Raw genomic sequence first — 27063 nt, forward strand, 5'->3', positions numbered from 1 at the left:
ATCTCCTTTGTCCATTGCCAGTATCTATCATGTTCTCCGTTTTCAAATATTTGGTCGTTTTTATTTTGTGCTATTTCCTCTGGTCTCTTCTCCATGACTTTGTGTTTTCCCTTGTAGTTATTCTGTTTTGCTGCTTTTACTGTCTTTTATAGCTGTTTTTCTCTTTCTCTTCATTTTCTTTGCTGAGCTTTTCCACCTCTTTTCATCTTTCATTTGTTTTATATCTCTTATTTGAATGCTTAAATCCTGATTTCTCCCATAGACTGACACTTCCCACAATCTTCCTCATCTCAGCAAATGGCAGAATCTTTTGCCTGCTTGCTCAGAATAAAAACCTCTGAGTCATCTTTTACTCTTCTCTTATATGTCAGTCAGACCTTCAGCAAACCTCATTGGTTCTTTCTTCCAAATATTTTGAGAAGCCAACCACTTCTCACTTCTCTGCCGCTATTGCCCTGATCCAGGCCACCTTTGTCTCTCACGAGGACTATGGTAATAATGCCTGTATTAATTTGCTAGGGCTGTCATAACAAAAGTACCACAAACTTGGTGGTTTAAGCAACAGAAATTGATTGTCTCATGGTTCTGAGATCAATCCCAGAATCAGGGTTGATTCTTTCTGAGGGCTGTGAGGGAAAATCTGTTCCAGCCCTTTCCCTTAGCTTCTGGTATTTGCTGACAGTCTTTGGTATTTCTTGGTGTGTAGAAGTATCATTCTGATCTCTACCTTCATCTTCACATGTGTGCCGGCATATGTCTAAATTTCCCCATTTTATAAGAACACCAGCCATACTGGATTAGAGCCCACCCTAATGACCTCATTTCAAGCTGGTTACCTTGAAAGGTTACATTCTAAGGTACCAGGGGTTCAGATGCCAACATATATTTTGTGAGAGAGACATAATTCAATCTCTGATACCCTATTTCTAGAAAAGGTCTTACCCACAGGTGCCAGGGGTTAAGACTTCAGTGTACCTTTTGGGAGGACACAATTAAACCAATAATAATGTCCCAGTTCACTTTCTTACTTCTGCTCTTGTCTTCCTAAAGCCTTTAAAGCATGACAGTCAGAGTGATCCTTTAAAATCTCAGTCAGGTCATGCCATTATTCTGCCCAAAAATCTTCCTGTCACTTCTCATCTCATTCCGAGGAACAGTCTAAGTTGTTTGAGTGGCTAACAAGTTCCTGCATAGCCTGGTACTTTCTGTTACTTCTCTTACTTAATGCCTCAATTCTTTACTTGGCCATACTTGGACTTCTTGCTGGACCTAGACCAGGCTGGGAATGGCCCTGCCTCAAAATCTTTGTTCTGGCTCCTCTTCTGCTTGAGCTGCTAGAATAATGCTTTTAAAACATGTCAGATCATGTCACTTCTATACTCAAGACTCCAGTGGTTTCCCTGTCACCAGGTGTAGAATATAGTCCCTTCCATAAGCCATCCCCACTCCCTCTGGGCCATCATTTCTTCCCATTCTTTTACTTACTCTGCTTTAGCTGAGGTGACCTCATGGCTGTTTCTGGAACTTGCCAGCATGGCTCCACTTTCTCCTTCTGTGCTCTTTGCACTCAATCCTTTGAGCTCTCTGCTCCAATTGTTAGCTCCCCCAGAGACCTGCTCTGACTTGTCTGTCAGCATCCCCTTATGCCACTCTGTTTAACTTGTATTGTTTTTCTTCTTTCCATTTTTCGGTGTCGTCTTCAATTTCTTTCATCAATGTTTTATAGTTTTTATTATAGATCTTTCACTTCTTTGGTTAAGTTTATTCCTAGATATTTTATTTTATTTGTAGCTATTATGAATGGGATTATTTTCTAGGTTTCTTTTTCAGATTGTTTACTGTTGGCATATATAAATTCTACCGATTTTTGTATGTCGATACTATATCTTGCAACTTTACTGAATTTGTTTATCAGTTCTAATAGTATTTTTTTTGTGTGGAGGTTTTATTTAGGTTTCTCTAGATATAAGATCATATAATCTGCAAACAAGGATAATTTGACTTCCTTTCCAATTTGGAGGCCCTTTATTTCTTTTTCTTGTCTGAATATTCTAGCTAGAACTTCCAGTACTATGTTGAATAACAGGGGTGAAAGTGGACATCCTTGTTTTGTTCCAGATGTTAGAGGAAAGGCTTTCCGTTTTTCCCCATTCAATATGATAGTCGCTGTGGGTCTGTCATATATGGCTCTTATTGTGTTAAGTTCCTTCTATCCCCAGTTTTTTCTTTTTTTTTTTTTTTTTGAGACAGTCTCGCTCTGTTGCCTAGGCTAGAGTGCCATGGCGTCAGCCTAGCTCACAGCAACTTCAAACTCCTGGGCTCAAGCAATCCTCCTGCCTCAGCCTCCAGACTAGCTGAGACTACAGGCATGTGCCACCATGCCTGGCTAATTTTTTCTATATATTTTTAGTTGTCCAGATCATTTCTTTCTATTTTTAGTAGAGACGGGGTCTCGCTCTTGCTCAGGCTGGTCTTGAACTCCTGACCTCGAGCGATCCACCTGCCTCGGCCTCCCAGAGTGCTAGGATTACAGACGTGAGCCACTGTGCCTGGCCTATCACCAGTTTTTTGAGAGTTTTTATCATGAAGTGATGTTGAATTTTATTGACAAAGTCATATGGTTTTTGTCCTTCCTTCTGTTGATATGATGTATCACATTGATTGATTTGCATATGTTGAACTATCCTGGCATCCCTGGCATGAATTCCACTCGATGATGATGAGTGATGTTTTTAATGTGTTGTTGAATTTGTTCTGCTGGCATTTTGTTGAGAATTTTTGCAGATATGTTCATCAGAGATGTTGACCTGTAGTTTTCTTTTTTAGTTGTGTCTTTTGTATGGTTTTGGTATCAGGGTGATACAGGCCTCGTAGAATGAGTTTGGCAGTATTCCTTCCTCCTGGATTTTTTGGAATAGTTTAAGTAGGATTGGTGTTAGTTCTTCTTGGAATCCTTGGTAGAATTCAGCAGTGAAGCCATTGGGACCTGGACTTTTCTCTGATGGGGGATTTTCCATTACTGCTTCTGTCTTATTATGTTTATTATTTCCTTCCTTCTAGGAATTTAATTTTGTTTGTTCTTGTTTTACTATTTCCTTGAGGTCCAATATTAGCTTGTTTATTTGAGGTCTTTCTTCTTTTTTGATGTAGGTGTTTCTTACCTGTAGATACAACTAAAATTATGCTGGCTGGTTCTTTCCCCAGCTGTTAACATAGAACCTCAAGCCCCCATCTAAAGTTATTCCAGATCAATTCTAGGAATCCTTAGGTGATATCTCGTTTAAATTAGTGAAGAGTCACCTGATGTGCTTTTGCTATTACTTACTGGTAATGTTGAACTATTGCACAGCCAATTACTGCAACCACTACTAGTGCCCTAAAATCTTGAAGCTGGTTCTTCCGGTTTTTAAGATGATATTTTTTTCTCTGAGTATAGTTTGGGGCTATATTCCATACTTTTTATAACTAGTAATCTCTTTACTTTTCATTTCTGAATAGTTTACAGCTCAAGTTTTTATTTTGTCATAAACCATTGCTGTCAAAAAGTCTGATGACAAACAGATTTTTTTTTCCTTTATACATGACTTGTTCTTTTTGCCTGGATGCTAAAAGGACTTCTGAGTCAATTTCCCCAGGTATACAGTGTACCCTTTCATTGCGTGTGTGTGTGTGTGTATGTGTGTGTGTGTGTGTGTAAAATTTCAGGAACATTTTGTTGAAATGAAATGTTTTCCACTTCATTTCAGTTTTTTTATGGTCGCTTGCTTTGGTTTTCTTCTTTGAGGTTTCTTACTATATTTTTCAATTTTTGTTTATGTTCAATGTTTGTCACTTTCACTTTAACCCATTTTTTATCTTTATTTCTTTTTATATTTTAAGAAATTTTCTCATCTTTTATGTACCTTAAGACATTATTTATCTAATTATTTGCCTCTGGGTTCTTTCCAGTTTAGTCGTCATTTGTGAAATAAATTTTTATTTTATTTCTCATTCTTTCCTGAATTCTGTCACCTTATTTCTGCGTTTTCTAATTCTGATTAATGATTGCTCTTTTATATCTTGTATCATTTTCTTAATGTTACTTGTTTTGAAACTCATTATGATTTTCATCTATTTTGTGGTCATGTCTTTCTGTTTTGCTTATGTTATCTGTAAAACTGTTCTTCTGTTCCTTATTCTCTTTTTATTATTATTTTGCATTGGATTTTTACTTTAGTCTATTTCTATTGTCATTTTTATGTAAAATTAATTTTCCTGAACTTTTAGAAGGGAGGAATGAGCTTCTTTTTGGTTCTTTATGTAAAATAATGAAAACATATAGCAGCTGGGATCCCTGGCTCTGTTTACACTACCACTCTTCCCACCCACCTCACTTTTCATCACCACTGTTCCTGTCCTGTTGTCCTTGTCCCTATTTGGAGTCTATTCCCAGTAGATTCTCTTCAGTTGAAGGCCCTATGGCATAAGGAAGTTGTGAGGCTAGTTGTGAGTTTGTAGTACATAGATTTCTCCAGCCCTTGAGACTTTACCCCCAGGCTCACCTACTCTGGGAGCATGCAAGCCCTTCTCAGTTGTAGCTGCTATCCTCCAATTAGCTTGCTGATGTTTTGCATAGCTACCTCTTGGTTATTTTGGAGTTGTCACATCTGCTGGATGCCTCATTGCTTTCCTCTGTTTACTCCCATACAAATACTGATGTCATGCAGGTCTTATAGCTGACAATCACATGTCCTCACTTCCTCTTATTGTAGTGTTCATGGACATACCTAGTCAGTTTTTTGTAGATGTCTGGTTTTCTGGGTTTTCTGTCCTATCTCTTTCTTTTAAACGCCTTTATTAAGATAAAATTCACCATTTTAAAGTATACAGTTCAGTGGTTTTTAGTATATTCATAGAGTTGTATAACCATCACCTCTATATAAGTCTGGAACATTTTCCTCACCCCCAAAATAAACCTCATACCATTAACATATACTCCCCATTCTTCCTTCTACTTACCCAGCCCCTGGCAACCACTAATTTACTTTGTTTTTCCATGGATTTACTTATGCTGGACACTTCATATGAATGGAGTCATACAATATATGGTCTTTTGTGGTCTGTCTGGCTTCTTTCACTGAGTATGTTTTCAAGGTTCATCCACATCATAGCATGTATCAGAGCTTCATTCACTTATTGCTGAATGATATTCCATTGTATGGATATACCACATTTTGTTTATCTGTTTATCAGTTTATGGACATTTGGGTTATTTCCACCTTTTGGCTATTGTGAATAATGTAATGAACATTTGGTTACAAGTTTTTGTATTGATGTATGTTTTCAGTTCTCTTTGGTATATATCTGTCCAAGTTTTTAATGTTTTTTTTGTGTGTAGGTTTTTTAAGAGACTTAGATTCAACAATCACTGCTGCCATCATCTTCCTAAAAACCTCTGATTTTGCTTCGTTATATTTAAATTTAGTGTCCTAATTAACTAGGAAATTATTTTAATAAATACCATAAAGGAAGAATGTTAACTTTGATTTCCTCCCAAATGGATAGCTAATGGTCTCAGCACCGTTTGTTCAATTATCTCTTCTCTCCCTGCAGATTGAGTTTGCCTTCTGCCTGGATCTATTATATTTCTGGGTTCTCTTCTGTTCCTTTGTTCTGTTTGTTTATTCCTGATCAATGACCAGAGGAGCTACTTATGCAAAGCAGTAGGAGGGTTTTCTAAGCCATATAACAGCAAGTTTAGAGGCCCTCAAAGCAGAACCTAGCTTGAAGAGACAGAAAGAAGGCCAGGCCAGTGTGGCTTTGGTTCTGCAATGGAGAGTAACAATGATAGATGGTGGGACAAAGAGTAGTGATTTTAGCTATGGTAAGGAGTTGAGGTTTTATGGTAAATTTAATAAGAGGCTATTGAAGGGTTTTAGAAGTGGCAGAACTGACCTCCTTTTGCTGGTTTTCCATTCACTTTCGAATGGTCGCACAATAATCCATATGTAGTTGGATAAACCATTTTCAAATTAGTTTCTTTTTCTTTTGGGGGACACAGTTTTATTTGTTAGGTTTTTTTGTTGTTGTTTTTAATACAGTTTTTGACTAAGTAATACATTTACCTGGTTTGTAATTTAAAAGATACAAAAGATCCATGGTGGTATAGCACCTCTTGTATTTTCCTGGGTAGAGCTGGAACCCCTTCTACTAAGTGAAGTATCCCAAGAATGGAAAAATAAGCACCACATGTACTCACCATCAGATTGGTTTCACTGATCATCACCTAAGAGCACATTTAGGAATAACATTAACCAGGTGTCGGGCAGATGTGGAGGGGAGGGGATGGGTGTATACACACATAATGAGTGCAATGCGCACCGTCTAGGGGATGGACACGCGTGAAGCTCTTGATTGAGGGGCAGGAGCAAGGGCAATATATGTAACCTAAACTTTTGTACCCCCATAATATGCTGAAATTTAAAAAAAGTGTAAAAAAAAGAATAAAAGATACAAAAGAATATTCTGTGAAAAGCGTATCTTTCATCACTAGCCCTGCATACTCTCCTCTTAAGCAATTAACATTCATTTCTTCGTATCTTTCCGGAGATATTTTACACATACATAGACAAATAAGACTGTATCCTTCCCCCCCTCCTTTTTTACACAAATAGTGACGTACTGTGTGTACTGTTCTGCCCTTTGCCGTTTTCACTTCACAGTGTGTGTTGAGCATCTTTGTGTATCAGTATGAGGAAAGCATCTCGTTGTTATTTTCCATTCCTCCATAACAGTTCATTGTGTGGGTATGTCATAATATGCTTAACAGGTCCCCTATTGATGGATACATGGGTTCTGGGTTTTGTTTTCGCAGATGTTATAGCAGTACTTCTAGTCCATATGGATTCTGCATAAATGTGTAACTGCATGGTATGTGGAATTGCCTGCTTAAAGGGCTGATTTTCATGTATATTGTCAAGTTGCTCTCCATAGGGACCACCAATTTTCACTGCCAAAATTTTAATGCCTATATTCTCACCTTCATGGTACCACAGTGTGTTTCAAACTTTTAAATCTATGTCAGTCTGAAAGTGAACAATGTTTTTTCACATTATTTTCAATTTGTGTTGCTTTTAATATATGACTGAAGTTGAGCATCTTTTTGTAATGATTATGAGCTATTTTTATTTACTGTGAACTCTGCTCATATTTTTTGCCTGTTTTGCTATTGGATTATGGACTACTGGCCTTTTGCTTAAAGTGTTATTGAAATCGCAAGGGGGCTTTGGCCTAGGTCCTGTTACTGCTCACACAAAGATCCAATTATTGAGACAAGGAGGATTGCCAAGGAAGAAAAGATTTTTTTAATACGAAAGACATCTTGTTGGTGCTACCGAAAGTTTGGTACTTGTCTCAGTGGCCAAGAAAAAAACAACCAGTATAAGTAGTTTGAGGAAAAGGAAAGAGAAGTTTATTAACTTGCTAGCAAATGAGGAGGATGACAGACTGTCCTCTTAAAGAACCATTGTCCTCTCTTTAAGCAGAAATACAGAGCTTTTAAGGAAGGTTTTCAGCTTCTGGCTATTGTTGTTTAACTATGGTTGGTGGTCCTGGTTGACATTATTGGTGCTCATGACCTTTGCCTGGACAATACCATTGAGCCATCTCCTGTGGTTTAAAATACTATAAAACAAAGAACACTCCTCTGCCCCTCTGATTACTGGCCTCAGGCAAGAATACAGGTTTTAATTCCCTAAAGAGTAGGGGGTTGTTTTAAAGAGACAACTTACAGTACATTTTACCCTTTTTCAGACCTTTACCTCTGTTACATTAGAAGAATGAAAGAAGCTGCCTCAAATCCATCTCCGTGACTTTAGGTCACTGTAGGTTGCAGTGTAACTAACAAGGGGCTATGCATTGGAGGCAGGTTGTGGGGAATGGTGTGGTAGTCTGCCCAGAGGCCTTCAGAATCTCAACTCCTTTGCCTAGCAGAAAATCTACCATTTCTGGGAAACAACTCAAAAGGTCGAGTAGTTAGTTAAGGGAGGGGATTAAAAAATATGTATATATATAGGGGTCATTGAAATTTCTTCATGGTGCTGGTTACAAAAGATTTGTGGAGCTCTCTATATTTGGGAAAATCAGTCTTTTGCCTATGATATGAGTTACAAATATTTTTCAGGTTCATTGTTTGTCTTTTGACTTTGCTTATGGTTTCTGGGTTTTGTGTCCTAGAAAAGCTGTCCTTATCCTAGGTTTACAAAATAATTTATCTATGACTTGGCCTGGTACTTTGATGGTGTCATTATTTCCATGTAAACATGTGATCTTCATGTGAGGTGTAAGGTGGGCTCCAGCTGTACCTCTTACCAGACAGCTAGCTCCCTGCTGTACCAGCCTCATTTATGGAATTATCTTGTCCTCATGTGTGGATGCAGTGTGGGCCAAGGGAAACAGAAACCAAGGAGGATGACCCCTAGTATTTGAGCCACAAGGTGGATAACTGTGCCATTTACTGAACTGGGGAAGAATAGGGCAGGAGCCAAGTTTGCAGGGTGAGTTGGAGTTGTGTTTTAGGCATGTCAATCTTAGAGCTGTCTGTCAGGTGGATAGCTTGAGAAGGCAGTGTTTGAGGAGTGAGTCAGCTAAGGAGAAACACTTGGCATAGGATATTTTAATGAATAATGGATGTTTTTTGACATGAATGAGGTGTTTTTAAATATATTCTAGTTTTTACTTGTAAAAAGTAACCAAAATATAGAAAATTTCTGGAAAAGAAATCATAGGAAACAATAGTAATTGACCCTGAAGAATGAGATTGGGGGTCTGGGACTGGAGAGATGTACTTTTCATTGAATATTTTCTTAACTATAAAGAAGATAACTTTTGCCTCACCAGAGTTGAGGAATAATTGGTACAATGTATGTAAACTTATTCTCTAACCAAGGGGTGAGCAAACTTTCTGTAAAAGGTCAAATATTTTGGAATTTGTAGACCACATCGTCTCTGCCCCAACTAATCAGCTCTGCCACTGTGGCATGAAAGCAAAACTGACTTGAGAGTAGCTGGATTCTGATAAATCTTAACTCACAACAAAAGACAGTAGGCTGGATTTGGCAGCAATATATTTTGCCAATACTTGCTCTAACCTATAAAGCACTGTGTAAATGTTGAGTAATTGTCATGACTTTCTCTCTTCAGGCTAATGTAATGCTTGAATATGATATTGATGAAGCTCAGGCATTATTGGAAAAGAATTTATCGACTGCCACAAAGAATCTTGATTCTCTTGAGGAAGACCTTGACTTTCTTCGAGATCAATTTACTACCACAGAAGTCAGTATCCTTTCTTTAATAAAAGGCAGAGGGAGAGAAGGAAAAATATTCTTTAAAAAAACATTCTTGCATTGCTTTACTGGAAAGAATGTCCTTATTTTGTTCTTAGGCTAATGTGAGGTTGCAGGTGTTCTTGATAAATAATGTATTTGGAACTAATACTTAAATAAGTTTATCGATAGATTAATAAATTTGAAATGTGAAGTTGTAGAAACAGTAAATTCACTTGGTGAATGAGTGTTTTATTCCAAACATTTTCTTAAAAGAATCCAACCTCTGTAAAATAATTTAAAGAGGTTTATTCTGAGCTGAATGTGTGTGACAATGGCCTGGAGAGCCATGCCCAGGAAGCCATGAGTAAGTGGTCTCTCTGTGGTTGGGTTACAGTTTGGTTTTATGCATTTTAGGGAAACAGGAATTACATATAAAATTATAAATCAGTACTTAGAAGGCATATATTGGTTTGGCCCAAGAAGGCAGAACATCTCAAAGTGAGGGGTTATAGGTTATAGCTGGGTTGAAAGATTCTTTGACTTGTAATTGGTTAAAGAAATGAAGCTTTGTCTAAAGGCTTGGAATGTTTTAACTTAAGATAAGGATGTCTGTTAATCAGAGACAAGTCAGACATTTACTGAAACTCAAACTCAAGTGATCTGTTAAGTAAACTGATGGCCTACAGATGTGGTTTAAGCATTCCTTTGCACGGCCTCAGGCCTGTAAATGATTTAATATCTTATTGTTATAAAATATAACTCCAAAAGGGACGGGGCATAACTAGACGTGTCTGACCTCCCTTCTCCTCATGGCTGGCAACTCAGCTTTAAGGTTTTTCTGCGGTTCCCTTTGGCCAAGAGGGGATCCATTCAGTTGGCTGGGGGCTTAAGATTTTATTTTAGTTCACAATACCTTTATAGCTAGTCAAGTAGTTTAATTTCACAAGCATTTATTAAGGGTCTCCTTTTTTCTGCAACTGTGCTAAGCCATATGGGGCATGGAAATCAATGAAAAAAAGAATGGCAAAGTCTGTCTCTGTTAGAACTGTACATGTGAAACAGCAAAATGATAATTTCATAGCAAACTATAGGTAAGCTCATATATGCAAAACCAAGGCAATTTAAAATTTTGAAAAGATGTGAATTAGTTCGAAGAAGGCTTTATTAAGAAAATCAAACTTAGATTCTTTTTTTTCCACTTTTTTTTCTTTTCTTTTTTTTTCAGTGTATCTTGGAATGGGAAAACTTAGGCTGTTTTTAAAGGCAGTGTATGATTTATATCAGCAGAGAGAAGAGGTAGAGGTGGGGTATTCTGATCAAGGGGGAGGGCAGGCATGTTGAAACCAAGCTCTTTGCCTTTCTTCCCTGACCTGTCTCTTCTTTCTAGTTCCTGTCACAGTCACCCAAGACAAAAACCTGGAAATCATCCTTCATACTTCTCTCTTCCTCACTACCAAGAGTGAACCAATCACCAGATTCTTGTCAAATTTCCCTCTTAAATCTCTGCCCATTGCTGTTGCTCATGTTTTGGGCCTCTTGTTCTGGGTCTCCAGAACCTACCTGTACTCAGTAGTTTTTTGGTCTCTCGTCACACTATCTCCAGCATGAATTTAGTAAGTCATGCATCTTATTTTTATTACTTTTATAATGATATTTCAGTAGTTTCTTATTGGATGTAAGGTGTGTATACAAGCACTCTTGTGAAGTGTCTCCAGCCAGTCTCACTTCATGCCACTGTCTTCTTCCTGCTCTGGCTCTTCCCCGGTGCACCCTGGGTTCCAAATAACCCCAATCTGTTATTCTCACCTCCCAAATGTGCCACACCCTTGCATTTCCACACTTTGTTTCCCCTACCTGGAATGATTTCCTTTTACCTGGGGTACTCCTTTTTACCCTTCTTATCTGACTTCAAGCATTAGAACATTCCTGAACATCTTCTGATTCTCTCAGGGTGTTTTGTTGTTCCTCTATACATACTCAGTACTTTACGCATACTACTCTTTTTCCTTTGCTAAGCTGTTAGCTCTTCAAGTGTAGGAGGTGTACTTTTTCTCTTCTCTCTCCAGTTTAGCATGTGCCAGGTGTTTAGTGCTTTGGTGAGGGAAGGCAGGCCTTTTGGGGCCTAGTGCAGGGATCATCATCTGACTGGTAATGTAGAGACTTCATCCAGCTGTGAGATGATGAGGGCCTAGGAAGGCTGGTATGTGTGAAAGGAAAAGATATTAAATATGAGAGAAAAAACAGAATCCAATGACTTAAATAGTTACAGGAGCCCAAGAAAGGAATTCATCTGAGTCCTACAAACTTAGAGAAATGCCATTTGTTACTGCTAATGCTGGAAAAGATAGGAAGGTGTGCAGACATTTGAGGGAGTTAGGGCATCCAATCTCTACTACACTGACTGTTCTTCTGGAGTCTAAGCTCCATGAGGGAAAAAACTTCACCTGTCTTACTCAAGGCTTTGTACAGTGCCTAGTCAGAAACACAGTAGATGCTTAATAAACTGAATGAATGCCCTGTTATATCAAAGGGAGGGTAAGAAATAAAATTATTGATAATTATACTAATTTAAATATTACATGGCAGAATATGGGTTGAGTGATCTTTGAAATTTCATGGATGGAGGACTATCTTTAAAACTTCTGGCCGGGCGCGGTGGCTCACGCCTGTAATCCTAGCACTCTGGGAGGCCAAGGCGGGCAGATCATTTGAGCTCAGGAGTTTGAGATCAGCCTGAGCAAGAGCAAGACCCCGTCTCTACTAAACATAGAAAGAAATTATACGGACAGCTAAAAATATATATAGAAAAATTAGCTGGGCATGGTGGCGCATGCCTGTAGTCCCAGGTACTCGGGAGGCTGAGGCAGGAGGATTGCCTGAGCCCAGGAGTCTGAGGTTGCTGTGAGCAAGGCTGACGCCACGGCACTCTAGCCTGGGCAACAGAGTAAGACTCTGTCTCAAAAAAAAAAAAAAAAAAAAAAAAAAACTTCTGAGAGTGTATCTAGCACATATTTGTTAAAGATGATACCATAGTTGACTAGATATGTTAAACAACTGTTGATTTGAGGCCTTGACTTGGTTTTGGTAGAATTTAATTCCTGTATTTAATTAGTAATTGACATTATAGCAAGATGTGTTACAACACTAGTTGTTAACCAGTATTTGTGTATGCATGATTTCTGTGTTGTTGATTCATTGTGTGACTGTATGGTAATTGTATATGTTACCTTTAGAATTGCATTTGCATTTTCTTTGACAATTGTTACAGATATGGCCAGAGTTTATAATTGGGATGTAAAAAGAAGAAACAAAGATGATTCTACCAAGAACAAAGCATAATGCTGGCAATTAAAAATGTGGTTCAGTTTTCAAGACATGTTATTTTAAATATCCTGTTTATCCTTAAAGGTTGACATAACTTTGAATGATGTTTTAACAGCAAGATTAATTAAAAATTAAAAAAAAGTAAACACCATTTTATTTATACAAACAAAATAAGTTTCAAATATTTTATGAAATTAGCAGTATTTTTTTCCACATTTCTCAGCAAAGTTGATGCTGCTTTTCATCATTATTTTTGTCTGTCATATGAAAACTCTTAGCTGAAATGGCCGAAAACTGTGAGGTATGCTATAGAAGCAAATGCTGGACACTAGCACAGTTTACTTTTTCTTTTTCTTTATTGGCTGATGTTATTCTCACTTGGTGTGGTTAAACCATTTTAGAGGTAGGGAAAACGCAGTTTGAATATTTGTAAATTTGTTTTCCTTTGGTACATATGGGATTTAATGGTCCTCTATTGCAGTTGTCCTCTATAAATGGGGTTTGATGGATTACTGCTTAACCAGTAACTATCTATTATGATATTCTGGACTTTTCAGGAAATGGTAATTTGCCTTCCTACACAGCAAGAGGGCTATTAAGACAACACTTTTTCTAACCTCTAATAAGTGCACAGTGTCTTTGCAATGCAAACATAAGGGAGATCTTGGCCAACGTGAAGTAATATTACCCATTCAAAACTCTTTGCTAAGGTGATTTTGTATTTATTAACAGTTCTCCAAAGCATCTTGAACAGGAATATTAAATGTACAATGTTTGAAAAGAGTTGTGACCTTTTTTATTCATGATTAAAACCTCCTAAGAATAGTAAAAAAAATCCCTGTGGGAAGCCATTGGTACAGTGGCTAGTACTGGGTGATACAGATTCTGGTAAAAACACAAATGTATTATTCCATCTCCATGTAATAAAAAGTATACTTGTACAACAATGTTTTGTACTTGTACTTCATGATATTAACACAGTAATGTTAAAACTGTGGCGCAGCACTTTTTTCATGTTACTCTTTTAATACATTTGGGCTGCTATCACAGAATACCATGAACTGGGTAGTTTATAAACAATAGAAATTTATTGCTCACAGTTCTGGAGGCTGAGAAGTCTGATATCAAGGCACCTGCAGATTCAGTGCCTGGTGAGGACTCATTTCCTGGTTCATAGGTTGTCCCTTCTCACTGTGTCCTCACGTGGAGGAAGGGGATGTATGAGCTTCCCTGGGCTCTGCCCTCATGTTGGACTTATCTGCCAAAAAGTCCCACCCCCTAATGCCATCACCTTGGGGGTTAGGATTTCAACATACAAACTTTGGGGTGAGACGAATGTTCAGACAATAGCTTTCTTTTTTAGAGTTAACATAGATCTTTTCACATATTTGTAATTTACTTGTACATATAACTAGCATGTTTGAAGAACTTAAATTTGTAAAAACAACACGAAATCTCTTTGAAAGGAATACAGATAAGCGAACAATTGAGAAGTTAATCAAAAAGATACCAAATGTTCCTTGATTCAGTTTTTCTTTCATAAACTTTAAATTCCTATAATTTAGAATTTGAGGTTTGTAATCATCCTGAGATATTGTGTTATTTTTTTCCTCAAACTTTATTATGGTAAGTATATTAGTACAAAATTTCTCTGTTAATATTAAAACAGGAATGATTTGCTCCAAAGATCTTTATTTTGTCTTAGTTTAAGTCCATGAGTCTAAATATGAATGTTTAGGTAATTGTAAGAAATATGAAGAGGCCAGGCGCGGTGGCTCACGCCTGTAATCCTAGCACTCTGGGAGGTCAGGAGTTCGAGACAAGCCTGAGCAAGAGTGAGACCCCATCTCTACTAAAAATAGAAAGAAATGATCTGGTCAACTAAAAATATATATAGAAAAAATTAGCCAGGCATGGTGGCGCATGCCTGTAGTCCCAGCTACTTGGGAGGCTGAGGCAGTAGGATCGCTTAAGCCCAGGAGTTTGAGGTTGCTGTGAGCTAGGCTGACGCCACGGCACTCACTCCAACCTGGGCAACAGAGCGAGACTCTGTCTCAAAAAAAAAAGAAAAGAAATATGAAGAAACAAAGCTCTTTAGAGATATGAATTACAGGACAAAAGTTAATTAACATTTTTGAACACTCAATATGTGTCGAGGATAGTATTAGGCTCTATTAGTGAAACGAAAGATATTTAAATTTTGCCTCTGCCAGATTGTTTCTGTTATAGTGGTTTATATTTTCAGAATAACGTAACCATCCTAATTTGACATGGTGGTTTATATTTTCAGAATAACGTAACCATCCTAATTTGACATGGTATTTTCAAGCTTAATATTATGATAGCATACTAAGAGAGGATATGGGCAAAAGTTTGACTACGAAATTTGATACTGAGTAACGTGTTGGAAATGCAACTGAAATTTAACTGCTTTGCATTATAAAATAGATGTTCATTTAAGAAAATTTAGAAAACAGGAAAAAAAGACTTTAAATTCTATTTTGAGCCCCCCCATTAACATTTCTATGTCTTCCATTTCTCTTTTTTATGCATAGGTTTTTTTTAAAACAGTTGAAATGATTGTCTTTATGATTTTAATCCTATTTTCTTCACTTAACAAAATTTGCTTATTATATATTGCTATTGCATTAACATCATTTTACTAGTTTCATAGTAGTATTCTAGTGGGTGAACCATAGTGAGCTGTCATTTTATAAGTAGACATTTGGGTTTTTAAAAACTTTATCATAAGTGAATAAGTCATCAGTTTATGTTTTTATGTAAGGCTTTTTCTTATATTTTATATTTATTTCTTGTATTTTTCCTGAGAATAGATTACCAAAAATGGTATTATGGAGTCAAAGATTATAGCATTTTATTACCTGGGATTAACTGAGAGTATTATTTTGTTAGGTACAATTTGTTTGGCACAGAGGCTGTTGAGGCTGATGAATATTCAGGCATGTTGAGAAATGAAACATTGTTAACTAAGACCAACAGGCAAAAAAAAAAAAAAAAGTTCTCATTTTAAAAGCCCAGAATTTTGGGTGTTCTTTTTGACATTTTAAAACACACACAAGCCAAACTGATGTTTTCTTTCCTCTAGCTGTTGTTATATAACATTTTTCCAAATTTATATTTTTCCCCTGCTGCTCCTACTCTTCCTCTTCCATATAAAGACAGTGACATCTGTAGGGAGAGCCACCTTATCCAAGACCACACAGTGCACAGCCAGAACAAGAGGCACATCTCCTTGTGAGCAAATTTCCTCCCTCTGTACCATGATGCCTTGTTCTTTTATTTATAAATAGTTAAATTTGGTAAAAATGTTAACTTAAACTTAATCCCTTTATATTTGCTATTCTCAGCCCTAAAGATCAGTGATACCTTTGAATGTCTTAAACCATTTTTAAAGGTTTGTCTTCATTGGTTCTAATCCCATACCATTTTTGTAACAATGTCTATGCGTGTTTGGTGCTAATGAGGGATGGGGTTGCCTTTGAAGACACTATTGAGTGCTTGTGCAGCACCCATCACAACTGGTGCTGGGTTTAACTGTGCAAACTCCCAAGACCTGGAAAGGCCACCCACATCGGTTACTAGTTTACTCTGAAGGACGTGGGACAGGCAAGACAGCATATCAGAAGGCAGCTTTAGGCACAGTTCTGTGGAAATTACCACAGCAGTCCTCACAGACTACACAAAAGGGTGCAGGAGTCACCCTGGCTTTAGAAGCCATAAGGGACCACTCCCTCTTTAACAGTTTCCTGTGCATACGGGATCCCCCCAGGTCCTGGCCAGGGACAGGACCCAGGAACAAGCAGAGTAGTATATTGCACTTATGGAGCCCTAGCTGTGACTCCTAGCATGTGTTTACATTCACTCAGGGCCCTCCCGGCTTGGACAGGGATACCTCCCAGGGCGTTGTACCAAAAGCAGGCTCTCCTAATCACACAGCCGATGGTCTACCGTCATCAGGTTTCCAGGGGAACCAAGCTAGAAAGTTAATCCAAGGTCAAGGTCACACCTTGAAAGAGAGGGGTTTGAAACACCTCACTCATAACCTGTTTGATGTTGCATGGCCTGGTTTTTGACATTGGCTTGCCTCCTTTTATAAGCCCTCTTAGCTAATAACTGCCACTTTAGAAAAGGTAGATATTTTAAAGGGCTGGATGGAAGCATTTTTGTCTGGATTAGGTGAAAGTAAGGTAATCAGCCAGGAGGTCCAATTAATGAATTGGAAAACTTTTCTGTCTGTAACCCAAAACCAAGTGATGCTATAAATTTAGTGAAACTATGAAGTTGTTACAGAGTACAAGCTTTTTAGGCTTGTGGCCAAAACTAGGCAACAACAAAATTTTTCACTTTTATACTTTTTATTTTGAAATTTTATAACTACTACCAGTGTCATAGGATAGATAGGCCTGCTAATTAACGATATTTTCTATAAATACTCTTCTGCACCCATGGAGAATTGCTTACATGACCAGTTGTGAGAAGGTACCAGTTTGAGATTGTAAGTGTCCAAGGCTGGAGAAATTGATTCATGTGCAGAGGGTTGCTTTTTTTGTTTGGGCTGTTAGCAGAAGATGGATCAGGGTTTCATCTGCACATGAAAATTCAAAGAAAATCCTTGTTTGTGTCCCTCTCTTGTCTAATGTCAGATTTGGTCATAGCCACCTTAAACAAAGAGGATGGACCTGGTGTGCACAGTATTTTTGAGCAGTTTGTTTATAAACGATCATGCCTCTTGACTATGGTTTTCAAATAATTTTATGTTTTAGTTGATTGTATGACAACTCTATTTGACTTTTGGGAACACTTTATATGGAGATAGATAATGATCGAATAGGAAGTTTCTTCTAGATTTTTTAGTTCCTTGAGTAAGCCCATCTTAGACTGAGTCAGTTTATTTTCCTGAGATCAAAGCTGTGGATTCTAGAGAGTTAAAATATAAAAATTAAAAAGAAAAAGGTCAGTGGACAGCAATCTCTTGCCTTTACCTCAATTCTCACATCCTCAGCTACTTCAGCCCATGGACTACATTGGGTAATAATTTCTTCTCAGTCAAGTGGTTCAGAGTCAGCTTAAGAGTAAATTTTTTATTTTTGTTGTTACTGTGATTGCCTTAGGGGTCTTCTTCATAAATTATTTGCCTAGGCCAATGTCTGTAAGAGTCTTTCCTGCATTTTCTTCTAGAATTCTAATAGTTTCACACCTAAGGTTTAAGTCTGTTATCCACCATGATTTGATTTTTGTGAGAGGTGAAAGCTGTGGGTCCTGTTTCAGTTTTCTACATGTGGCTATCCAGTTTGCCCAGCACCATTTATTGAATAAGGAATCTTTTCCCCAGAGTATGTTTTTGTCTGCTTTGTCAAAGATTAGATGGCTATATGAGGATGGTTTTATATTTGGATTTTCTGTTCTGTTCCACTGGTCTGTGTCGCTGCACTTGTGCCAGTACCAAGCAGTTTTAATAACCACAGCCTTGTAGTATAGTTTGAAGTCTGGCAAATTGATACCTCCCATTTTGTTTTTATTGCTTAAAATTGCTTTTGCTACACGGGGTCTTCTCTGGTTCCATACAAAGCATAAAATTATTTTTTCTATATCTGTGAAAAATGATGTTGGTAATTTAATAGGGATTGCATTGAATCTTTAGATCACTTTGGGCAGTATAGACATTTTAACAATGTTGATTCTTCCGATCCATGAGCATGGTATGGTTTTCCACCTATTTACATGGTCTGCGATTTCCTTCCTCAGTATTTTGTAGTTCTCCCTATAGAGGTCCTTTACCTCCTTAGTTAAATATATTCCTAGGTATTTTATTTTCTTTGTTGCTATTTTGAAGGGTATTGAGTCCTTAATTTGGTTCTCCGTTTGACTGTTATTGGCATACATGAATGCCTCTGATTTGATGTGCACTGTCTGGGGAATGGACATGCTTGAAGTTCTGACTCGGGGTGGGGGGGGATGGGGGGAGGGGATGAGTGTATACCTACATGATGAGTGCGATGTGCACTGTCTGGGGAATGGACACGCTTGAAACTCAGACTCGGAGGGATGGGGGGCATGGGCAATATATATAACCTGAATTTTTGTGCCCCCATAATAAGCTGAAATAAAAAAATAATAAAATAAAATACATACAAAAAAGAGTAAATTTTTAAAAAATTTTTTAATTTATAAGTAAAAATTGTACATATTTGTAGTGTACATGATGTTTAAATGTATGCATATGTTGTGGAATGGCTAAGTCAAGCTATTTAACATATGGATTACCTACCATTTTTTTTGAGGTGAGAACACCTAAAATAATACTCTCTTAGCAATTTTCAAATATTAAATACATTGTTATCAACTATAGTCTCCATCATGTAAAATAGATTTCCAGAACTTATTCCTCCTAACAGAAATTTTGTGTCCTTTGACCAACCTCACCCCAAAACTGCATCTCCCAGACTCTGGTGACCACTATTTTACTCTCTGATTGTATGAGTTCGACATTGTTAGCATTCCACATATGAGTTCATGTTGTATTTGTCTTTCTGTGCCTGGCTTACTTTACTTACCATAATGTCCTCCAGGTTCATCCATGTTGTCACAAGTGACAGAATTTTCTTCTTTTTAATGCTGAATAGTATCCCATTCTGTGTGTGTGTGTGTGTGTGTGTGTGTGTGTGTGTGTGGTCATTAAATATGAAATGTCCAATTTCGAATCAAAAGTGTAGTTTATTGTATCTCAAACAAGAAGCAGTACAATCAATCAAAGTATGCACCTAAACTGTTGTCACAGTTTTGGCATCTTAACTGTAGCTTGTTTATGCAAGCAGCAAAGAAGCCTGGAGAGCAAGTGGTGATGAAATTGCCAAAGGCATTTTCCACAGCTTGTTGAGAATTTACTATCTTTCCTTGCAAGAAGTGGTCCAAAGCCTAGCAGAAGTGGTAGTCAGTTGGTGCAAGGTCTGGTGAATACAGTGGATGACAGAGTTTCTAAGTCCAGCTGCTGTAGTTTGAGCAGAATTGTTTTTTGTGACATGTGGTCTTGCAAGAAGATTGGCCTGTCTCTGTTGACCAATCTTGGCTGCTTAATCACAAGCATCCTCATCATTTCATGCAATTGGTTGCAGTAGACATCTGCTGTAACCGATTGACCATTTCATGAAGCTGTAGTGGATAATACCAGCGCTGGACCACCAAGCAAACCATTAGCTTTTTTTTTTGATGAATATTCAGTTTTGGACTGTGTTTTGGCACTTCATCTTTATCCAACCATTGTGCCGAACACTTGTGATTGTCACAAAGAATCCATTTTTCGTCACATGTAACAATATGGTATAGAAATGGTTCACCTTTATGTTGTGACAGCAAACAAAGGCAAGCTTTGAGACAATTTCTCTTCTGATGCTCCTTTAATTCATGCGATACCAATGTATCCAGCTTCTTTAGCTTGCCAATTTGTTTCAAATGGTCCAGTATTGTTGGAATAGTAACATCAAACCTTGCTGCAAATTCACGCATAGGTTGAGATGGATTCACTTGAACTACAGCTTTGAGCTCATCATTACCCATCTTCATGTCAGTTCACCCACGTGGCTCATTTTCAAGATTAAAATCAGAATGGAACTTCTCAAACCATCGACGTACTATGCATTCATTAGCCACATCCTTCCGAGACACGTCATTGATATTTTGAGCTGTCTGAGCTGCATTGGTTCCACGGTGGAACTCATTTGAAAATAACACGAATTTTTGACTTATCCATGATTTCACAAAAATTGCTCTAAAAAAAATCTGAAGGATAATCACAAGTCAAAAAACGTGCGTTCAAAAGACTGAGGATGTACCTTCAAAATAAACATAAAACAAGAAGTGTCAAAGTGAAATGTCAGAGATACCAACTGTCATACTTAGTACTTAAGGAAATCAGACATTTCACATGTAATAACCACACACACACACACACACACACACACACTGTATATTTTCTTTATCCATTCATCTGTTGATGGACACTTAGGTTGATTCCATATCTCGGCTTTGTGAATAATGCTACAATAAATAGGGAATGCAGACATTTCTTCAACATACTGATATTATACCCTTTGGATATATATCCAGTAATGGGATTGCTAGATGATATGGTAGTTGTGTTTTTCTAATAATTTTTTGACAAACTTCCACACTGTTTTCTATAATGATCTGTACTAATTTACATTGATACAATAACAACATACTAGGATTCCCCTTTCTCCAAATCCTCACCAACATTTGTTCTCTTTTGTCTTTTTGATTATAGCTATTCTGACAGGTGTGAGATGATATCTCATTGTGGCTTTGATTAGCATTTCCCTGATGATTAGTGATGTTAAGCGTTTTGTCACATACCTGTTGGCGATTGTATATGTTGAGAAATATCTATTGAGGGCCTTTGCCCATTTTTAAGATGATTTTTTTGTTTGTTTTTTAATATTGTGTTGTTTGAGTTTCTTATATATTTTGGATATTAGCCCCTTATCAAAAGTATAGTTTGCAGATATAGTCTCTTATTCTGTAGGTTGTCTCTTTACCTCTGTTGATTGTTTGCTTTGCTATGCAGAAGCTTTTTAGTTTGATATGATCCCATATGTCTATTTTTGCTTTTATTGTCTGTGCTTTTGGAGTCATAGCCAAAAAATCATTGCCCAGGCCAGTGTCATTGAGCTTTTCCCCTATACTTTCTTCTACTAATTTTTATAGTTTCAGGTCTTACACTTAAGTCTTTAATCTGTTTTGAGTTGATTATCATGTATGGAGTCAGATAGGCATCCAATATTATTTTTCTGCATGGGGATATTCAGTTTCCCCAGCACCATTTATTGGAGAGAGTTTCCTTTCCTCATTTTGTGTTCTTGGCACCATTGCTGAAAATGAGTTGGCTATAAATGTATGGATTTATTTCAGGGCTCTTTATTCTGTTCTATTGGTCTATGTGTGTGTTTTTATGATAGTACCATTCTGTTTTGATTACTATAACTTTGTAGTTGATGTTTAAATCAGGTAGTGTGATACCTCTTGTTCTTTTTGCTAACGATTGTTTTAGCTATTTGGGGTCTTTTTGGTCCCATATGAATTTTAGGATTGTTTTTTCTATTTCTGTAGAAAATGTCAGTGGAAATTTGTTAGGAATTGCATTGATTCTATAGATTGCTTTGGGTAGTATGGACATTTTTAACAATATTAATTGTTCTAATCCATGAAATAGGATATCTTTCCATTTATTTCTGTCTTCTCCAATTTCTTTCATCAATGTTTTACAGTTTTCAGTGTACAAATCTTTTACCTCCTTGGTTAAATTTATTCCCAAGGGCATTTTTAGTTTTGTTTTTGCTATTGTAAATGGAATTGTATTTTTGATTTCTTTTTCAGATAGTTCACTGTTAGTGTATAGAAATGGCACTGTTTTTGGATGTTGATTTTTATATCATGCAACTTTTCCTGAATGTCTCAATTCTAACAATTTTTTGGTGAAGTCTTTAGGGTATCTATATATGAGATCATGTCATCTATAAACAGACAATTTAACTTCTTCCTTTCTGACTTGGGTGCCTTTTATCTATTATACTTGACTAATTGCTCTGTGTAGGACTTCCACTACCATGTTGAATGGAAATGACGAGAGTGGGCATCCTTGTCTTTTTTTCTTTTTTCATTTATTTGTTTATTTCTTTTTATTTCATAATATTATGGGGTACAAATATTTTGGTTACATATAATGCCTTTGCCTCGCCCAAGTCAGGGCTTCACGTGTGCTCTCCCCCCATACAGTGTGCTCCACACCCATTAGTAGTGAGTTTACCCACCCCCATGACATCCCTCCCTCCAGTCCGGCACCCAGTGAGTATTACTTCCATGTGAGCAGACTCAATATTGTTAAAATGTCCATACTATCTAAAGGGATCTACAGAATTAATGCAGTCCCTATCAAAACACCATCATCATTCTAGAAAAGACAATTATATGCTTCGTATGGAACCAGAGAAGACCTTGTATAACCAAAGCAATCTTAAGTAAAAAGAACAAATTGGGAGGCATCAGTCTGCCAGACTTCAATCTATACTACAAGGCTATAGTAACCAAAACAGCATGGTACTGGACAAGAACAGAGATATAGATCTTTGGAACAGGACTGAGAACCCAGGCATCCTTGTCTTGTTCCTGATTGTAGAGGAAAAGCTTTCAACTTTTCACCATTAAGTATGATGTCCTCTGTGGACTTGTCATATATGGCTCTTATTTATGTTGAGATATAGTCCCTCTTTACTTAATTTGTTAATAGTTTTTATTATGAGGGATATTGAATTTTGTCAAATGCCTTTTTTTTGCATCCATTGAGATGATCATATGATTTTTGTTCTTCATTCTGTTAATGTGGTATATCACATTTCTTAATTTTCATGTTAAACCATTCCTTACTTCCAGCGATAAATCCTACTTGATTATAGTGAATGATCCTTTTAATGTGCCGTTGAATTTGGTTTGCTAGTATTTTGTTGAAGATAGTTGCATGAATGTTCATCAGGGATGTTAACCTATAATTTTCTTGTAGTGTCCTTGTCTGGTTTTGGGATCAGGGAAATACTGGCCTTGTGAAATGAGTTTGGAAATATTTCTTCCCCTCCAATTTTTTGGAAGAGTTTCAGAAGGATTGATTTTAGTTCTTCTTTAAATGTTTGGTAGAATTCAGCAGTGAAATCATCAGGTCCTGAGCTTTTTGTTGATGTGAAACTATTAATTACTGATTCAATCTCCTTACTTGTTATTGGTCTCTTTGGATTTTCTATTTCTTCATTATTTAATCTTGGTAGGTTGTATATTTCTAGGAATATGTTAATCTCTTCTAGGTTATCCAATTTATTGATGTATAATTGTTCACATCAGTCTCTTATCATCTGTATTTTCATGGTATCAGTTGTAATAGTGCCTCTTTATTTCTGATTTTATTTGAGTCTTCTCTCTTTTTTCTTAATCTAGCTAAAGGTTTGTCAGTTTTTTTGATCTTTTCAAAACACTAACTCTTAGTTTTGTTGATTTTTTCTATTGTTTTTCTAGTTTGTATTTCATTTATTTCTGCTTTGATCTTTACTGCCTTCCTTCTAATAACTTTGAGCTTAGTTCTTATTTTTCTAGTTCCTGAGATGTAATGCTAGGTTGTTTATTTGGGATTTTTCTTTCTTTATGTAGGTGTTTATTGGTATAAACTTCTCTCTGATAAAAGTGCTTTTGCTTCATTCCTTAAGTTTTCGTATGTTGTGTTTCCATTTTTATTTGTCTCAAGATGTTTGTAAATTTCCCTTTTAATTTCTGCCTTGACCCATTGATCATTTAGGAGCATGTTTAATTTGCACATTTGTGAATTTTTTGAAATTCCTCTTATTGATTTCTGCTTTCATATTATTGTGCTCAGAAAAGATATTTTATATTATTTCAGTGTTCTTAAATTTTTTAAGACTTCTTTTATGCTCTAACATATGATCTACCCTGGGTAATGTTCCATGTGTAATTGAGAGGAATGTGTATTCTATTGCTCTTGCATGGAATGTTCTGTATATGCCTGTTAGGTCCATTTGTCCTAAAGTATAATTCAAGTCCAATGTTTTCTTATTGATTTTCTGTCTGGATGTCCATTGTTGAAGGTAGGGTATTGATATCCCCTAATATTATTGTATTGCCATCTCTCTTTTCAGATCTAATAGTATTTGCTTTATATATTTATGTGTTCTTGTGTGCGTATATATTTATAATTATTATATCTTCTTAATGAATCAATCCCTTTATATAGTAACCTTCTTTGTTTTGTTTCCATTTCTGTGGAATATCTTTTTCCATCCTTTCACTTTCAATCTATTTGTGTCCTTAAAGAAGAGGTGAGTCTCTTGGAGGAAGCATGTAGTTTGCTCTTATTTTTTGACTGGAGGATTTATTCCATTTACATTCAAAGTAATTATTGATAGGTAAGGACTTACTACCACCATTTTGTTAATTATTTTCTTCCTTTGTTTCTTTCTTCCTCTTGTCTTTTTTTGTGGTTAGATGATTTTCTCTTTTGCTATGTATTGATTCCTTTTTATCTTTTGCATAGTTTTTTGCTTTGTGATTACATGAAGCTTTCATAAAAAATCTTCTAGGTATAATAGGCTATGTTAAGCTGATAACAACTTTGGTCACATAAAAAAACTCTACACTTATACTCCACCTTATCTACTTTTTATATTTTGGATGTCACACTTAAGACCTTTTTTTTATTTCAGGAAATTATGGGGTACAAACATTTTGGTTACATGTTATAACTTTGCCACATCCCAACCATGCTTTGAGATGTGCCGTTTCACCCCCCTACAATGCTCCCTGCATACATTAGTTGTGAGTTTACCCATCCCCAAGTCCCTTACCCTCAAAGAATATCACTACTGTGTGAGCACGTTAGTGTTGATCAGTCAATGCCAGTTTGATGGCAAGTACATGTGGTGCTTATTCTTCCATTCTTGTGATACCTCACTTCGGAGTATGGGATCAAGCTGTATCCAGGAAAATATAAGAGGTGCTAGATCACCATTGTTTTTTATAATTGAAGAGTATTCCATTGTATACATATACCAAATTTTGTTAATCCACTCATGGATTGACAGGCACTTGGATTGTTTCTACATCCTTGCTATAATGAATTGTGCTGTCATAAACATTTGAGTGCAGATGTCTTTATTATAGAATGACTTTTGTTCCTTTGGGTAGATGCCTAATAGTGCTATTGCCGAATCAAATGGTATTTCTATTTTTAGCTCTTTGAGGTATCTCCAAATTCTTTCCCACAGAGGTTGCATTAGTTTGCAGTCCCATAAGCAGTATAAGAGTGTTCCTATCTCTCCACATCCTTGCTAGCATTTGTTGCTTTAGGATTTTTTGACAAAGGCCAATCTTACTGGAGTTAGGTAATATCTCATTTCCCTACTGATAGAGATGTTGAGCATTTTTTAATATGTTTGCTGAACATTATTATGTCTTCTTTTGAAAACTTTCTGTTCATGTACTTTGCCCATTTGTTGATGGTATTCTTTGATTTTTTTCTTGTTGATTTTTTTGACTTCTAGATAGATTCTTGTTATCAGCCCTTTATTGGATGTGTAGAGAGCAAATATTTTCTCCCATTCTGTAGGTTGCCTGTTTACTCTAATGATAGTTTCCTTGGCTGTACAAAAGCTTTTTAATTTGATCAGGTCCCATTTATTTATTTTTATAGCTGCTATGATTGCTTTGGGGGTCTTCTTCATAAATTCTTTGCCTAGGCTGATGTCTGAAAGGGTTTTCCCAACATCTTCTTCTAGGATTCTTAAAGTTTCATGCCTTAGGTTTAAGTCTGTTATCCATCTTGAATTGATTTTTGTAAGAGGTGAGAGGTGGGGATACAGTTTCAATATTCTGCGTGTAGCTATCCAGTTTTCCAACCACCATTTATTGAAAAGGGATTCTTTTCCCCAGTGCATATTTTTGTCTGCTTTGTCAAAGATTAGATGACAATATGTGGATGGTTCCATCTCTGGATTCTCAGTCCTGTTCCAAAGGTCTATATCTCTATTCTTGTGCCAGTACTACACTCTTTTAGTTACTATAGCCTTGTAGTACAGCTTGAAGTCTGGTAGACCGATACCTTCCAGTTCTTTTTGCTTAAGATTGCTTTGGCTATACAAGGTCTTCTCTGGTTCCAGACAAAGTGTAGAATTATTTTTTTTCTAAATCTGTAAAGAATGATGATGGTACTTTGATAGGGATTGTATTAATTCTCTAGATCACTTTAGGTAGTATGGACATTTTAACAATATTGATTCTACCAATCCATGAGCAAGGTAGATTTTTCCATCTGGTTACATATTCTACAGTTTCTTTTCTTAGTGTTTCGTAGTTCTCCCTGTATATGTCTCTCACCTCTTTGGTTAAATATATACCTAGATATTTGATTTTCTTGGAGGCTATTGTAAAAGGTACTGTGTTTTTGATTTGAATTTTGGCTTGACTGTTATTGGCATATAAGAATGCCTCTGATTTGTGAGTATTAATTTTGTATCCTGAGACTTTACTGAATTCATTTGTCAATTCCAGGAGTCTCTTGGTTGAGTCCATGGGATTTTCTAGACATAATATCATATCATCAGCAAAGAGTGAGAGTTTGATCTCTTCTGCTCCCATTTGGATGCCCTTAATTCCCCTCTCTTGTCTAATTGCTCTAGCAAGGACTTCCAGCACTATGTTGAATAGAAGTGGGCATAGTGGGCATCCTTGTCTGGTTCCAGATCTAAGTGGGAATGGTTTCAATTTTTCTCCATTCAGAATGATATTGGCTGTGGGTTTATTGTATATGGCTTTGATAATTTTAAGATATGTCCTGTCTATGCCT

The 27063-nt window shown here is 36.7% G+C and overlaps 1 protein-coding gene across 1 annotated transcript in view; it reads left to right on the forward strand.

Annotated features, from left to right (window-relative positions):
- Nucleotides 1-13626, forward strand: part of VBP1 (VHL binding protein 1) — a 30913-nt gene extending 17287 nt beyond the window's left edge. The window contains exons 5-6 of the mRNA XM_045538868.1: nt 9181-9319; nt 12577-13626. Of these exons, the coding sequence (XP_045394824.1) occupies nt 9181-9319; nt 12577-12647 (210 nt within the window). The 3' untranslated portion in view covers nt 12648-13626. The remainder of the gene's footprint in view (nt 1-9180; nt 9320-12576) is intronic.
- Nucleotides 13627-27063: the final 13437 nt, after the last annotated feature.

Source organism: Lemur catta, chromosome X, assembly GCF_020740605.2.
Source record: "Lemur catta isolate mLemCat1 chromosome X, mLemCat1.pri, whole genome shotgun sequence".
Classification (NCBI taxonomy): domain Eukaryota; kingdom Metazoa; phylum Chordata; class Mammalia; order Primates; family Lemuridae; genus Lemur; species Lemur catta.